The 17,232-nt window shown below is 41.1% G+C and overlaps 1 protein-coding gene across 11 annotated transcripts in view; it reads left to right on the top strand.

Moving 5' to 3' along the window:
* The window catches only part of PKHD1 (PKHD1 ciliary IPT domain containing fibrocystin/polyductin), a 479,188-nt gene that overhangs the window by 190,370 nt on the left and 271,586 nt on the right, over nt 1-17,232 (top strand). For all 11 annotated transcript variants that reach the window (XR_014810260.1, XR_014810261.1, XR_014810262.1 and 8 more), the window contains 6 exons: nt 5,063-5,273; nt 5,644-5,798; nt 8,647-8,838; nt 13,264-13,389; nt 16,323-16,379; nt 16,935-17,065. Coding sequence is in view for 8 of the 11 variants with exons in the window: in XM_084968324.1 (XP_084824450.1) it covers nt 5,063-5,273; nt 5,644-5,798; nt 8,647-8,838; nt 13,264-13,389; nt 16,323-16,379; nt 16,935-17,065 (872 nt within the window). In the remaining 3 variants the exon portion in view is untranslated. The remainder of the gene's footprint in view (nt 1-5,062; nt 5,274-5,643; nt 5,799-8,646; nt 8,839-13,263; nt 13,390-16,322; nt 16,380-16,934; nt 17,066-17,232) is intronic.

Below are 17,232 nucleotides of genomic sequence, written 5' to 3'. Positions count from 1 at the left end.
CGAGACTGGTCTGTGGTCTACACCACAGCTCACGGTAACACCAGATACTTAACCCACTGAGCAAGGCCAGGGATCAAACCTGCATCCTCATGGATACCAGTTGGGTTTATTACTGCTGAGCCACGATGGGAGCTTCACCCTTTGTACATATTTATTGAACCCGCATCTTCATGGATACCAGTCGGATTCATTTCCACTGCACCACAATGGGAATGCCTGATCATCTAGTCAATACTAGACACTGTGCTAGGTATTAGTACTAAGGCGGTGAGCAGATATAGTTACAGCTCCTGCTGTCATGTTTAATAGGTGAGACTGAGAATGTCAGTCATCTAGGTCAAACCACACATGTTAAGTTTGAGGAAGAAGAGGGAACAGTGATGTGACAGATTATAATTCAGGGTTTGACCTTTTTTGGAGGTCTCAGAGCCTTCTTTGAAGGACCAAGTCAGACATTACTTTGAAGAGTGAGACAGAGTGAGTTGATGAAAGAATCCTGGGCAGAGGAGCATCAGGTACAAAGTCCACTTGGAGAGCTCCTTCTGGTTCTCTCCTCAGGTTCAGTCATGAGTCCATGTGTTAGGAGAAAGAGCCCACGTCTGAGACAGACTCTGTGCCGTCTCTGTTATTGTCTCTCATATGCTTCTTTGTGGAAGCTTCTTCTCCACCCAAAGCAACTCAAACAAATGGCCCACAAACTAGCCAAACATGCTTGGGAAATCCTAGTCCCAGACACACACAGACCTTTTGCTCAGTAAGAACCCCCTTATTGCTCTAGGGTCTGTAGGAGGTGGTGGACCTCAGCATGGGCTGAAGTGCTCCCTGAAATCCAGTGGAAGAGGTGGGCTTGAGCTCTTTTTAGGAGAATAGTGAGGAGCAGAAGACTGGGCACTCAAGTGGAAGAGACAGAATGAGTAAAGGGATAAAGGTAGGAATGAGCTTGTTAAATGAGAAGTGGAGAAAGTGTACTTCTTGGAATAGAGAGTTAATTAAGGAGTCAGAGGTCACAAATTGGAGTCTGATTATGGACAACCTTCAAAGGCAAGAAGAGAATTTAGGTCTTTATTACTGAGTGCTGTAGGCAGATACTGCAGGTCCATGAACAAAGATGGGATGTAATTAAAATAACTTAGCAAAGTTTAAAAAAAAAGAAAAAGGCATGTTCCATCTATACCCACTTTGGTAAGAGTTTTGATCATGAATGGATGTTGGACTTTGTCAAATGCTTTTCCTGCATTTATTGAGATGATCATGTGGTTTTTTACTTTTCTTTTGTTAATGTGGTGTATGACATTGATTGATTTGCATATGTTGAACCATCCTGTGAACCTGGGATGAATCGTGGGAATGTAAGCTAGTACAACCCCTATGAAGAACATGTGGAGGTACCTTAGAAAGCTATACATAGAACTACCATATGACCCAGCAATCCCACTCTTGGGCATATATCCAGACAAAACTTTCCTTGAAAAAGACACATGCACCCGCATGTTCATTGCAATACTGTTCACAATAGCCAAGACATGGAAACAACCCAAATGCCCATTGACAGATGATTGGATTAGGAAGATGTGGTATATATACACAATGGAATGCTACTCATCCATAAAAAACACAAAATAGTGCCATTTGAAGCAACATGGATAGAACTAGAGACTCTCATACTAAGTGAAATCAGAAAGAGAAAGACAAATACCATGTGATATCACTTATATCTGGAATCTAATATATGGCACAAGTGAACCTTTCCACAGAAAAGAAACTCATGGACTTGGAGAATAGACTTGTGGTTGCCAAGGAGCGGGGAAGGAGTGGGATGGATTGGGAACTTGGGGTTAATAGATGCAGATTATTGCCTTTGGAATGGATAAGCGATGAGATCCTGCTGTGTAGCCCTGAGGACTATGTCTAGTCACTTATGATGGAGCATGATAATGTGAGAAAAAAGAATGTATACATGTATGTGTAACTGGGTCACCATGCTGTACAGTAGAAAAAAAATTGTATTGGGGAAATAATAATAAAAAAAATTTAAATAAATAAATAGGGTATTAAAAAAAAGAAAAAGGCAGAATGGGCAGAAGAAAAGCTATTTGCAGAGGGTCTAGCTCAGGTGAGTATTAAATTTATTTTGACATTTACATTGAGCTTGAATTGATAGTAACTCTTTCAAAGGTCTATATCTGCTATGTAACTAGAGAGATGAGGCTGACACTCTTGAACACACAGGTTGATGTTTTAGTCATGCATGTGGAGGTATTTTTGCAATGAGAGTGAATAAGTTATGAGATAAGTTTAGTTTTCCAGAGGCTCAGTCGACATCTGAAAGGTCTAATTTATGTTAATAGTTAAAAATTCACTTCAAAGATTCTTTGTGATTTTTTTCCTTTCACTCAAACTGCCTATTATGTGTATGGAATGATATGTTGTCCCTACTCTAGGTTCTGCCACTTGTAGCAGCTTGTTGATAGATGCAAAGTAGGTGTTTTTCCCATGATGATTGAGTATTGTGAACCACTGATCACAGTGTTTAATGGCATTTTGTCTTTGACAAAGATTTTCTATGCAGGGTGGAGATTTTCCTGTGCAGACATTCAAGAGCAGATCATAGAAATACCCATATACATGCATACATCTAAATAGAATTTATTTCATTTATTGTTCCCAAAGGTTAAAACATAAAAACAGGAATAAAATTAAAATTATTTTCTTTGGAGATGATTTATGTCTTAATTTTCACCTGCTCTATAATTAGAAATTTTGAACTCTGTGAATTTTTTTAAGATAAAATTATTGCCCAAATAAACTTTCAGAAATTATATCATTAACCCAGAGACCTTTCTAAGCCTAGAACAACATTATTGGTACAAGTGCCAGTGGGTGCCCCCTGCCTCCCAAAACATAGACAAATAAATAAAGAGGGAAGTTTAAAATAATTTGAAAATGATTTATTGTTGGTCACCTCTGTAGTTAGAGATTCAAGTATTATTTCTTTAGTGCAACAAGGGAGGACAGGAAGTTGCTGTGGGCTAAAGGTAAATTATGATCTATTGCGAAGGAGGAAGGAAATGTACTGAGGAAAGAGAGGAGTTGCAAGGAAGCATGTGTTTTTTGAAGGATCGCTTCAGATAATGGCTTGGAAAAAAATCTTTTCCTTGACTCTTGCTGGAAAAGGCCAGCATAAACTGCAAGACTCACTACCTTGCTGAATTTTGCTAGTTAAGGAGCAGCTTACTGGTTTGGGGAGGATCAGTGGATGCAGTGGAGCCTAAAAACCAAGACATCTAGATTCACAAGGTGAATCAGCCTTCTTCAGCATGGCTTTGCAATCCTGTCTGGGGTATACCTGCTCTTAGGGTATGAAGGGGGGTCATTTAATACACCAAGACATAGGAACAACATTCTCAAGAGAAGTTGAATTTTTTTTTTTTTGGTCTTTTGTCTTTTTATGGTCATACCTGTGGCAAATGGAGGTTCCCAGGCTAGGGGTTGGATCAGAGCTATAGCTGCCGGCCTACGCCAGAGCCACAGCAACTCGGAATCTGAGCCCTGTCTGTGACCTACACGACAGCTCTTGGCAATGCCAAATCCTTAACCCAGTGAGCGAGGCCAGGGACCGAACCCATATCCTCATGGATACTAGTTGGGTTTATTAACTACTGAGCCATGATGGGAACTCCAGAAGTTGAATTTTTAACTCTGCTATCACCATGTGTACAATGAGTTGAAATCTTCAGTTTAGAAATTCATTGTGAACTTCTGTCTTGGGAAGTCTAATGGCCATTGGTTTTAATTTGGAATAAGAGTGGTAAATTTCATCCATAAGACTTCCTGAGCAGGGAAAAAAGAGACAAGATTAAAATATACTGAGGGTCTGTTATGTGGCAAGGCCCACACCACATGTATCATAGGTATTATCTCTCTGAATTGTCTTAAACCACTACGAGGAAAGGCTTTGTTGCTTCTGGGTTTTTTTTTTTTTTTTTTGTCTTTTTCTAGGGCCATACCCGCGGTATATGGAAGTTCCCAGGCTAGGGGTCCAATCGGAGCTGTAGCTGCTGGCCTACACCACAGCCACAGCAGTGCAGGATCCGAGCCGCGTCTGCGATCTACACCACAGCTCATGGCGACACCAAATATTTAACCCACTGAGCAAGGCCAAGGATCGAACCCACAACCTCATGGTTGGTTCCTAGTCAGATTCGTTAACCACTGAGCCATGATGGAACCTCCTGCTTCTGTTTTTTAATGGAGGAAACTGAAATCCACTTTTAAGTATATTATCCAAAGGAACATAGTCAGAATATGGCAAGACTATGATTTAGTTGTAAAGTTAGTCCAGTTCCTGTGTTTTTCACCCCTTACCACTCCATCCTGGCTTACTTTTGTTGCCACTGGGTGATAGACAAGAAAACCAATACCCAGCAGTTCCCAATGGGGTGCAGGTAGTTAAGGATCTGATGTTGATTCTGAGGTGCCTCTGGTTGCTGTGGAGGCACAGGTTTGATGCCCCAGCCGGGCACAGTGAATTAAGGATCTGGTGTTGCTGCAGCTATGGTATAAGTCAAAGCTGTAGCTTGGATTCGATTCCTGGTCTTTGAACTTCCATATGCCACAGGTATGGCAAAAAAAACAAAACAAAACAAAACAAAAAAATGAAGCTATTGTTGTCTATTGAACCTGAGGCTGGCTTTCCCAGATTCTTCTTTTATAGGATTCTTTGGCTGAATAACATCACATTAGCTTTTATTTTTAATTTTTGTTTTTTATTAAATTAACTTTTATTTTCATAACATTAATAACAACTAATGAAAATTAAAAACTTTTATTTTTAATTTCTAAAAATAAAAATAAATATTAAAATATAGTTGATTTACAATGTTACAGTGTTTTACAGCAAAGTCACTCAATTCCTGCTGTACAGCAAGTTGACTCAGTCATACATCTATGTATATTCTTTTTCTCATATTATCTTCTATCATGCTCTATCCCGAGAGATTGGATATTGTTCTCCAAGCTGTACAAAATGTCTAAAGGCAAGTTTCCTTTGGACTTGCTTTAGGTTCACTCCCAGAAGTTGTAGTCACTCATCTCCGAGCAGCTGCCTCTGCTGGTGACACAGTGTTGGCTCTGGAAGATGCTGTGGACTGGCACCCCGGGGATGAAGTCGTTGTCATCAGTGGGATGGGTGCCGACGATGCCGAGCCCACGGAAGAGATTGTCACCGTGGAGACCATGCGTGGTGCAGACCTCCATCTGCGGTCACCGTTGAGGTATTGTGTACCAGCTTGGCCCCGTCTAGACAGAAGAAGATGAGGTCTTCACTGTGTGGGTGTCTGGACATTTGTCTTTCAATAATGTGTTTTTACATTAATACTAGCCATTTTGATAAGAAAATGACAAAGCATGAAACCTTTTGAAGGTTTAGACTTCTGCAATAAGTTTCTTTTGTAAGGCTCTAGAATTTTTGAGTCAGCATAGTTCTATTTTTCACATGCGTGTGCCTATCATTCATTCTTCTGGATATGACTTTCTAAAGAAATAGAGCCTCAGGTGGAGAATGAGGCTGATTTAGTGGCTTATGGTTACTCATAAGATTCAGAGGGGTATCTTCAGATGTATCTTTTTCTTCTTCTTTTTCAGATTTTCTCATAATGCCACAGAGAATTGGATGGCTGGAGAGCACCATGTTTTAAAGGTCATGGTGGCAGTTCTCAGCAGAAGTGTTACGCTACAGGGAAATCTCACTGAGGAGAGGCTGAAATTCCTCGCTTCATGCCAAGGGGCCAGTTCCTCAGGTTAGAAATGTGTTGTATTGGGAAGTCCAGAGGGTGAATGAGAATGTTGTTCTTATCAAATGATACATGGTATGGTTGACTTCTATATACAATGGAATACTACTCAGCCATAAAAAGGACAAAATAATACCATTTGCAGCAACATGGATGCACCTGGGGATTCTTATACTAAGTGAAGTAAGTCATAAAAAGAAAGACAAATAGCATATGATATCACTTATATGTGGAATCTGAAATATGGCAAAAATGATCCTATCTACAAAACAGACAGATCGTGGCCATGGAGAGCCGACTTGTGGTTGCCAGTGGGGAGGAGGGAGGGAGTGGGATGGATGGGGAGGAGTTTGAGGTTGGTAGACGCAAACTGCTACATTTGGGATGAATGGGCAATGGGGTCCTATTGTACAGCACAGAGAACTGTGTATGACTGGGTCACTTTTCTATACAACAGCAATTGAAGAAACATTGTAAATCTACTATATTTGAGTTTTAAAAAATTGAATAAACCCGTAACCTTTGCATGTTCCTAATATTCTGTCATCTTCAGAATGCTCTAGATAAATCGTCATTTCATCTCCTGCCCTTAACCTTGTGAATGAGATAGACAACAGTAGCCGCTTGAGAAATTCTTTCTTTCTCTGGGGGAAAAAATAGTTCTCTTAAATAATTAAATCTGGAGAGTTGAATTACATTTCAGGGTAGAGGTTATAATGAAACCTTAACCCTGATTCTATACCTCTTCTAAAATTCCCAGGAAAACTGATTAATGCCAGGGTCAAGGACACAGGCAGCACATTCTTATTGGTTAGACTTGCAGGGCTCTTCCCTCCCATCCACCTCCCCAACTTTTGGAGTTTTTTTTCCTAAGTGAACTACCACATACTTTAAGTAAGTGGTCAAAAAAGTCAATTTATCTTCTAGAAGAGTAACGGGCCCTGAATCACTCTGATGTGCCTATTAAACGTCTATTTCAGGGATGGTTAGTTTAGTAGGTTATGTTTTGGTTTCCCAGGCTGTAGATTATGAGGCTTTCATATGTTGTGAAGATATCATTTGTCACTTTTGGTCTAGGATGGTGTAGGTGTCAAGGATGACTCCCAGGCATGGGCTCTGGATGGATGATGAGGCTATTTATTAAGATGGGATGAGGACCAGGTTTGGGGGTGGGAGGACAGAGATCACGAGTTCAATTTTATACACGTCAAGACGGAGGTGCCAGGCCAGCACGTGAGTAGAGATGTCTGGTAGTGTCTGGAGTCTGGAGGAAATGTCAAGGCTTGAGTCATGTCTACCTATAGGTGCATGTGGCTGCAATGTTGGAGTGTGATTGGGTAAGAGGGACCTTGACTCTACACCCATGCCTCTAGCCATCTAGCTCACAAATGTATCATTTTGAAAAATGATTGGATCCAGTGGGTTAGAATCCAGAGAGTGCCAACTCTCACAATTCTGCTGAATTGGAATCTGCAGTCTATTCAGACTTTCTGGGTAATTCTCATACAGATATTCTCAGATCATATTGTGTAAAACATTGCATTTGCTCATGCTGCAAGAGAGACCATCCTTCTAGGTTTCGACCATTATAAATCTGTTGGCTCCTAATGGTAAAAAAAATTCCCTAATTTCACCACAACACTTAAACATTATTAAACAATTATAAAAATGAAACAAAATTCATAGGCCCTCATTTAAAAAAAAATGTCACTCACCCCTTCTTTTTGTGGGGCCGAAGTGTGGGAACAAGGTAGCCAAATGCAAGAAGAAGAGGCCTGGACACTGGAAAATATTGTGGGTCACTGGCATATAAAATCAAAATTGCAATGCTAACCATTGCTTTTGGAGTGGGTAAGCAATGGGATCGTGCTGTATAGCACAGGGACTACGTCAAATCACTTGTGATGGAACATGATAGAGGATAATATGAGAAAAAGAGTGTCCGTGTATGTATAACTGGGGCACTTTGCTGTACAGCAGAAAGTGACAGAACATTGTAAATCAACTATAATAAAAATTTAAAAAGATAAAATCAAAATTTTGATAATGTGTACAAATATACAACACCTCTTCATTCACCTCTTAAATACACATCCTCTGGATGTTAGCAACTGACTGTTGAATGATCCACCATCTCGTATTAGTGGCACTTCTCTGGTTTATTGACCTGGATAATATGTTAATTTGGAAGATGATTTCTTCTCACTCTAAGGTTAGTTCACACCGCCAGATGCCATGTGCCAACAGAAAGTGTCTGGATCCTGAGGTCGCAGCACTTTGTGGCGATGGTCGTTGTGTATGTGACGTTCATACAGTCTGCTGCCGTCACTTGGGGCTCCTCTGGGAAGGAAGGATCCACTTACTTCTCTGGAGCCCTTTGCCATGTCTTCAGTGGCATCATTGCTACATCCCCAAACCATAAAGCAGCAAAATAATGGGAAAACTCCACTGGACAGCTTAAGACTACAAAGAGCTGTGATTACATGCAGCGCTCACATCTCTTCCCTACAATTACCCACCTCGAGAAGGTCATTTTCTTGCACACTCCCTCCAGGGGGATCTTTTGGATTAAAAATAAGCATTGATTTAGGTCTGGTTTGTGGGTTCTAGTCAGCCTCTTTGTGACAGTAATTAAGGTGTTTTATTTGGGGACTTCTGGAAATAATAAAGTAAAGGTAACATCGTGTCCTAGATATCAGATGCTTTAATTAATAATCCAAAGAGGAGAATCAAAGTGAAAGGGAAGTAAGATTATTAAATGAAAAAAAAAACAATTATGGTTTGTCCTTTGCTCCGATAGTGCCTTTCATATTGTATGCACTTCTGTTCAGCTTGACTTCATTCTGTGCTCCAGGTAACTTGCAGAACTGTTTGTATTCCAAGAGTGAGAAGATGTTGGGATCCAGAGATCTGGGGGCCAGAGTCATTATTCAGTCCTTTCCAGAGGAGCCCAGCCAAGTCCAGTTGGAAGGAGTGCAGCTCCGGGACTTAGGGCAAGCCTTCCGTGAGCATGTGAGCTCGCTGACTGTGGTGGGAACTCTGGCAGGTAAGGAGGCCATACACTCCTCACTTTTCTTTCCTCTTCCACATTCAAGGCTTTCCATGCAGAAGGTCCTAGGTGGTGGTATAATGGGACATGGGGGGTTCAGAGGTGGATTATTTTACTCTAGATCTGTTTTTCTCAAACTTTAACATACCTAAAATAATCATTTTAATGCTTATGAAAATTCTCACTTAGAGACCCTGCCCTGAAAACTTCTGATCTAAAGTGGACCTAGGAATCTGAATTCTTAACCAACAACCTTTTTTTTTGTAAAAAAGAAATTTATTTTATATTGGAGTATAGTTGATTCACAATGTTGTGTTAGTTTCAGGTATACAGGAAAGTGATTCAATTAAACATATACATATGTCTACTCTTTTTCTGATTCTTCTTCCATGTAGGTTATTATAGAATATTGAGTAGAGTTCCCTGTGCTCTACGGTAGATCTCCGTTGATTATCTGTTTTATATACAGTAGTGTGCATATGTCAATCCCAAGCCCTCGATTTGTACCTCCCCACTACGTTTCCCCTTTGGTAGCCAAAAGTTTGTTTTGGAAGTCAGTCTACAAATAAACCTTCTGATTCTGCAGTAAGTCATCCAAGGAGTACCCTTTGAGAAATATTGCTGTAGGTACAACAGACGTGGAAGGAACCACACAAATCTGTATTTGGAATCCTGACTCTACCATTTATCAGCTTTGTGAGTAGAGGCAAATTGATATCAAAGGATGTAAATCATCAATGCTCATGGAAAACCCTGCTTGGTGAAGTTGTCCTAAGGCATAGGAATCTCCTGCCTGGGAAAATGGGGGAGAATGGCTGAGAACCAGGTACTCTTGGGGACATAGAACAAGGAGAGTATGCAGATCTTGGCCAGACCTGAAGAGAGAGGAAGGAGGCTGGAGACATTGAGTGCCGGTGGGAACAAGTAGGTAAAAAAGATGAGAATCAGAAAAGAAGACTATGACTTGATGTACTGCTAAAGGCTCTGAGAGACACAGGGACATCCAGGGCAAACCCCAGTGCCAGAGGCTGATATGTAAGAGAGGTGTGCATCCAGATGCTCAGCGAGGAGAAGTGTAGCTCCATTTCCCCCTCCTCCTCCCCCTCCCTCAGCACCTCCACACCCACGTATTCAAGCTTTGCCTTCCTTGATAGGGATGGGGCTCCAGGGGGGTTGGTGCCTGACAACTCACATCAAGGCATCCTTGGAGGTTCAGGTGGGTCTTGATTACCTGCTAGGATTTCAACAGGTAATGACACAGTAATCCTTGAGGTCCCTGAAAGCAGGCTCCCGGCTAGCCAGCTGGAGCATTTTTTCTCCTTTCAAATCATTTGCCTGCCAAGAATGTCTATCCTAATTTTCCAGGCCTCTTCACATTATTTATTGCATTTTACACTCATTTAGGGGAATGCTTCCTAATGGGGCCCTTTCCCTCATACATTAGGGGCATCAGGATCTTTGTGACCTTCTCTCTGGTTCTTTGATTTCCTGGAGATTAGAAGGCTGAGGAATATTTGATGTGAGGCCAGCTCCAGCAGAAGCGAGGAAAGCTATCAATTGAGCATAACCAACCCCCACCTTGTTTGAAAATTCACATCATCTGCCTCCCCAGCCTCTGCTTCGGAGCAGCCGCCTTTATATTAGGTTGTATCTGAAAATAAATATATATTAATTAATAATTATTAATGAATAATTAATAAATGTATATATTAGGTTTTCTCTGAAAAAAGAGGTTTGGTGCTTGGTAAAAGTTTGAAATCCACTGAATTAATACTGTGTCTCCTGTAGGTCTCTGTTAAAAGGCAAATGTGTTTCCTGGGAGGGGGTAGCACATTAACCCAGAGGTTAGAAACTTCGGGCAGGCTTGCCAAAGAATCCTTTATTGTTTTATGCTCTATAGGCACCACCCCTGCCCGACCTGTGTGGCCAACTGTCCCTTATCACTGGAGTTAGAGGGTGTTGGAATCTTTACATGCTACTTTTCAAGGTTGATCAGTCCCTGAACCGCACCCATAATAGTTCTGGAAACACATTAGTATCTATTGTTTTGTTTTGTTATTGTTGTTTCTTTCTATGGCTGCACCTGAGGCACGTGGAAGTCCCCAGGGATTAGGGATTGAATCTGAGCTGCAGCTGCCCACCTATGCCACAGTCATAGCCACACCGGGTCCTAGCCACATCTGTGACCTACATGACAACTTGTGGCAATGCTGGATCCTTAGCCCACTGAGTGAGGCCAGGGATCAAACCTGCATCTTCATAGACACTATGCCGGGTTCTTAACTCACTGAGCCCCAACAGTGACTCCCTTACTGGTTGTTCTGATGAAGTGATGTTATGGTGGAGATCTGGAGTCAGGAAAAGTCTGTGGCAGTCAGTGTTTCCCACAGAAGTGGATACAGGTGGGTTAACTTCTTGGTGAGTGATGTGAGTGAGCAAAGACCCGGGGCATCTACAGGCCCTGTGGCTATGGAGGCATTATAGTTGAGAACTTTCTGGATCATCTCAATTTAAAAGTCACATTATTGGAGTCCCTGTCATGGCTCAGTGGAAACAGACCCGTGAGGACACAGGTTCGATCCCTGGCCTTGCTCAGTGGGTTAAGGATCCAGCTCTGCCTTGAACTGTGGTGGAGGTCTCAGATGTGGCTTGGATCCTGTGTTGCTGTGGCTGTGGCATAGGCCGGCAGCTGCAGCTCTGATTTGACATCTAGCTTGGGGACCTTCATATGCCCTGGGTACGGCGCTAAAAAGATGCACTCACACAGTCACGTTATTACATAAATCAAAGTAGTTTTTCCAATACTTCAAACATTTGACATCAATAGAGTCTTTCTCACTGCCTGGAAAAAGAATACAAAACTCCTTTCTCAAGATTTATAATTTTATTATCCAAATAATACATTTTTATTATTTTAACATGTCTCCTCTATCAGACTCAAGACATATGAGTGAGAAATTTACTTAGTTTTATTCATTTTTACCTCTCAAGCACAATGCACAATTCCTGAAATGCATTTTTGATACTCAGTAAATATTTATTCATGGATTTGGCAGGAGTCATAAAATATGCCCACGGAGGTAGTGTAATGCTTCTCCTAAGTGTCAGTTTCTCTGAGCATAGTACAGGGTATTTCCCCTTGGGTTTCCAAAACCACCATATTCAAATGTGAGAGGCGAGGTCCTCAGGTCAATGTCTGTCTTTGCTTACAATCTGGATAAATTAGGAATTTGGGATTAAGAGATACACACTATATATATATCTGTATATATGTATCTATGTGTATATATATGTATATATACACTATATAAAATATATGTAGATACACACTATATACAAAATAGATAAACTATATACAAAATAGAAAGGACCTAGTGTATAGCATGGGGAACTATTTTTAATATCTTGCAATAACCTATAATGGAAAAGAATCTGAAAATGAATATCTATATATCTATTTATCTATCTGTACACACACACACACATATATAAACTGAATCACTTTACTATATATTTGAAACATTGTAAATCAACTATACTTGAATTTTAAAAATTACTTTATAGCTCCAGAAATGATGACTACTCCTCTTCATGTCAGATGCAGTTTTCTTTCCTCCCTCCCTCCCTCCCTCTCTCTCTCTCTCTCTCTCTTTCTTTCTTTCTTTCTCTCTTTCTCTCTTTCTCTCTTTCTTTCTTTCTCCCTTCCTTCCTTCCTTCCTTCCTTCCTTCCTTCCTTCCTTCCTTCCTTCCTCTTTCTTTCTTTCTTTCTTTCTCTCCTTCCTTCCTTCCTGGCAGCATCCAAGACACATGGAAGTTCCCAGGCTATGGGTCGAATTGGAGCTACAGCTGCCAGCCTACGCCACCCACAGTAATGCAAGATCTGAGCTGCGTCTGTGACCTACACCACAGCTCATGGGAATGCTGGATTCCTAACCCACTGATTAAGGCCAGGGATCGAACCCTCATCTTCATGGATCCTAGTCGGGTTTGTTACCACTGAGCCACGATAGGAACTCCCAGGTGCAGTTTTCAAAGGTCAGGGTTGGTCCGTAAGCAGTGCCCTTCACTTCACCCTCAACGTCTCTTGAGCTGCTGTCCACGATGCTGCGATGTGAGAAAATACCAAGAGGGTGGCCAGTTGGAAAACTTGAGAGCCATTCATTCCTCCGTGGTTTGGTCACATTATGTCTTTCTCAGATGGTTTTCTTTTCTAACATGTGGTCCCTGGATCCTGCTCTACTTATCTTTGGTATCTTTGAGATACATTGGCCTGAATGGCAGTGAACTCCTCATTTCTTGGGTTTTATTATCATGTGAGAGAATGTTCTTGGTTATATTATAGTTTGCTTAGGAGAGGATGGACAGAAGCTGAGGAACCTTTGAGATGGTCTTCTAATTCTTATCTTCCTCTTGGCTCTTCAGGTTCCTATGTGCAGGGCTGCACAGTATGGCTTTCCTTCAGCAGGGGCCTCAGCATGTCCAGAACCTCAGGCCTAAAGGTGGACAGTAATGTGTTTTATGATATTTTAGGCCATGCACTGCTTGTGGGTAAGTGAAATGAACTTTTTTAATTTTGGCATTCTAGTGTAGGACACGCCATCTTTTTAAACGGAATTGTCCCCAAATTAAATTTTCCAATTTATAAAAATATTAGTCTCTGATCCATAGTAATAGCCATAATTACTTTTTTTTTTTTTTTTTTTTTTTGCTTTTTAGGGCCGCACCCATGGCATATGGAAGTTCCCAGGCTAGGGGTCTAGTCAGAGCTGTAGCTGCCAGCCTACGCCACGGCCACAGCAACGCAGGATCCAAGCTGCATCTGCAACCTACACCACAGCTCATGGAAACACTGAATCAACCCACTGAGCGAGGCCAGGCATCAAACCTGTGTCCTCATGAATACTAGTCAGGTTTATTACTATTGTGCCAGAATGGGAACTCCTCATAGTTACAAATTCTAATGTTAAATTTTGTCATCACTCATTGGCTAACTAAACTTTACCAGTAGGAGACTGATTTTTTAAAGATGAAATTTTAATAAATATGCCATGAGAGGTTTTAAAACTTACTGTCAGCAATTTTAACAATAATTCAAAGTGATGTGCTATGTCTTTGTGCAGTCTCCTGGAGTGTTAAACCTGGATGTTGGACAAGAAGTTAAAAATGTTGAATTCTGTTCTTTGATGCTCCTGTGGCTTACGGAAGAAGCCCATGCTTCAGAATCTTCTTAATGGTCACCTGTATCCAGTTCTGTCTCCTCAAGTTAATCCCCCTTGCAACGCCTAGAATCATCTTTAAAAATCTCAGACTGCACCATGTCACTCCTCTCCTTAAACCCTTCTAGTGTTTCTTATTGCTCTTGGAATACAATCTAAAATCTTACTCTGGCTTAAAAGACTCCCACAGTGATTTTTGCCTCAACCTTGGTCCACGTGTTTTAATCTTCATCTCTCCCTCTGTCCTCTAACTATACCAACCTATTTTATTTTAATTCTTTCAAGAGATCTCTTTCTCCTGCCTCAGGGCTTTTGCACAGCTCTTTCCCTCCGCTTATATCACTCATTCCCCTCCTGTAAGAGTCTCTCTCACCACCACCCAGTCAAGTTGGTATGAGCTCTCTTAGCACTAATTGTTACTTACTGATTTAAAATTATGCATTATGTTTCTGATCATCTGAGTCATGTCTGTTTTACTACACGATTTCATGTGAACATTTTCTCCTGAGCATTTAGCACGTTAACTAGTGCATGTGGAGATGTATTTGTTGAAATGAATGTATTCATGAAGAAAAGGCCTTTGGTTATATCAGAATTAACAAAAAGAGCAAGTAGGAGTTTTTATTGGAAATAAAACTCTATTTTTGGAAGTGTTTTCTATTTAAATTAATTCTGTAATATCATCGGTGGAAAAAGGTACATAGTTCATTTGGGAAGGACTCCTTAAGACAAAAGCTAGAAAGGTTCTAATCCTGAGAGGGAAACTGTTGAGCGGGAGTGTGGATCATGTCCTTAGAAAGAAGGACAATAGAAGTGATCAGGTGCAGGCAAGCCTTTTAGTTGGAAAAGGACAGCTGCAAGGCTGTCGAATTAACACATGGATCGACTTTTCTTATTCTTACTTTTTATATCTGTGTGAGGGAAAAGTTTGTTGAAACCTGGAGGTGAGATTCAGGGAAGTACCCTAACAATATTCTTTTAGGAGGACACAGTTATATGGAATTGACATTAACTAGGTAAGGAGGAAATCCTGCAGAAGGATGTGGCCTTTAGTGCTGGGATAGTTTAAACTGGAGGCTCTTGACATTGATTGCATTGCAGATGATGGAATTAGAATATGTGTCAGTGCATTTTAGTGTACTCAATCCGTGCAAAATGTGTTTGCAAACTCAGACTCATCACGTGACATGGGAAGCCCAGATACCTAAAGACCTAGAAGAAAGGGGTGTGGGGGCTGCTCAGTATTGGGTGCCACGTTAGCGGCCGATCTGTCTTTGTAGCATGGTTCATGCTCTTATTGTCTTCTATTTCAAACCTCTGGTTGGAGTGTGAGAGTCTCAGGTCCTATCCATCCTGTTCCTCGAGGACATTCCCAATCTTACAGGGGAAGAGTGAGGCATGCAGGTGGCTGGTGGCTAATTCAGACAGCTAGGGATGGGGCTGGAGGACACAAGAGTGTGTGACATTTAACTACAGATACAATCACTTTGACTTTTCCTAAGAAGTAGAACAGTAGATCTGTTACTTTGCTATTTTTTGATTTAAAATGAGCTTCTGAGAGTTCCCATTGTGGCTTAGTGGTAATGAACCTGACTAGTATCCATGAGGCCACGGGTTTGATCCCTGGCTTTGCTCAGTGCGTTAAGGATCTGGTGTTGCCCTGAGCTGTGGTATAGGTTGCAGATGTGGTTCAGATCCTGCATTGCTGTGGCTGTGGTATAGATTGGCAGCTGCAGCTGCAATTAGACCCCTAGCCTGGGAACTTCCATATGCCGCAGGTATGGCCCTAAAAAGACAAAAATAAATAAAAAAATAAACTAAAATGAGCTTTTTGGTTTTTTTTTTTTTGGCTTTTTAGGGCTGTGCCCACAGCATATGGAGATTCCCAGGCTAGGGGATAGAATTGGTATGGCTGGCCTGTACCACAGCCACTGCAACACCAGATCTGAGCTGCATCTGTGACCCAGACCACAGCTCAGAGCAATGCCAGATCCTTAACCCACTGAGCAAGGCCAGGGATCCAACCTGCATCCTCATGGATACTAGTCAGCTTTGTTTTCACTGAGCTGCGACGGGAACTCCAAAATGAGCTTTTGATTCATGATATTCTAGAACTAAAAAGTTCAGATAATCTGGATCTCTTATCTGCTCCATGGGTTAAAGACGCAAAGCAGACCACAACAAAAGAAGAAATAGTATTGCAGTGGCTCTCATATTCCTGGGTGGCATGAGATGTGCTAAACTAACATGATCTTTTGTTCTCAGGTACATCCCCTGAGATAAGATATATCCCCTCGGAGGTTATTCCCACAGGAGAAAATGGTAAATATGTAAATCAGTTTAAAATCTATTACAATGCATTCGAGTCATCATGTTTTATTTTATAGACAGGCCTGGTAGCAGAATGTTAGCTATTCTAAATATGCCAAACACCCTAGAGGTTTTATATATATATATGTGTGTGTGTGTATGTGTGTATATGTATATGCATATACATATATGCATTTTTAGAAGTATATATCACCTATTGGTAGGAATAAGAATGTTGGGTTGACTAAATTTTTTTTCATAGGAATCTATCTGCATATTTATTTATTTTTTAAGATTATTATTATTATTATTTAATAGTTATTTCCCCAATACACTTTTTTTTTCTACTGTACAGCATGGTGACCCAGTTACACATACATGTACACATTCTATTTCCACACATTATCATGCTCCATCATAAGTGACTAGACAGAGTTCCCAGGGCTACACAGCAGGATCCCATTGCTAATCCATTCCAAAGGCAATAGTTTGTGTCTATTAACCCCAAGCTCTCCAAGCGTTGACTAAATTTTAATAACATTTGTGCATCCACTTTTCTTAACTTAGACTGGCCAGAACAGGGGAATATAATAAGGAACAATGTGATCATCAGGGTTGCTGGCGCTGAGGGGCTCTCCAGTCCTGAAATGTTGGCGCCTTCTGGCATCTACATCCGCGATCCCACCAATGTTGTGGAGGTAAGATCTTCAGCTCCACCAGAAAGGTCAGAGCTAAGAGGCCTAAAATTCCCTCCAAAAGTTGTCTGGGGTGGCAGCATCAGTGGTGTGGTATAAAAGGTTTACTCGTTGCTTGCTAGTATCAAGAAACTACTTTATGATTTGGGGTTAAACAGTGCTTCAGGATA

This window comes from Sus scrofa, chromosome 7 (genome assembly GCF_054392235.1).
Source record: "Sus scrofa isolate SSC_HxYL_T2T_F1_AM1 chromosome 7, Sscrofa_HxYL_maternal_Yorkshire_Landrace_v2.0, whole genome shotgun sequence".
NCBI classification, from domain to species: domain Eukaryota; kingdom Metazoa; phylum Chordata; class Mammalia; order Artiodactyla; family Suidae; genus Sus; species Sus scrofa.
The sequence above is the reverse complement of the archived record's forward strand: the minus strand, read 5'-3'. Positions and strand labels throughout refer to the sequence as shown.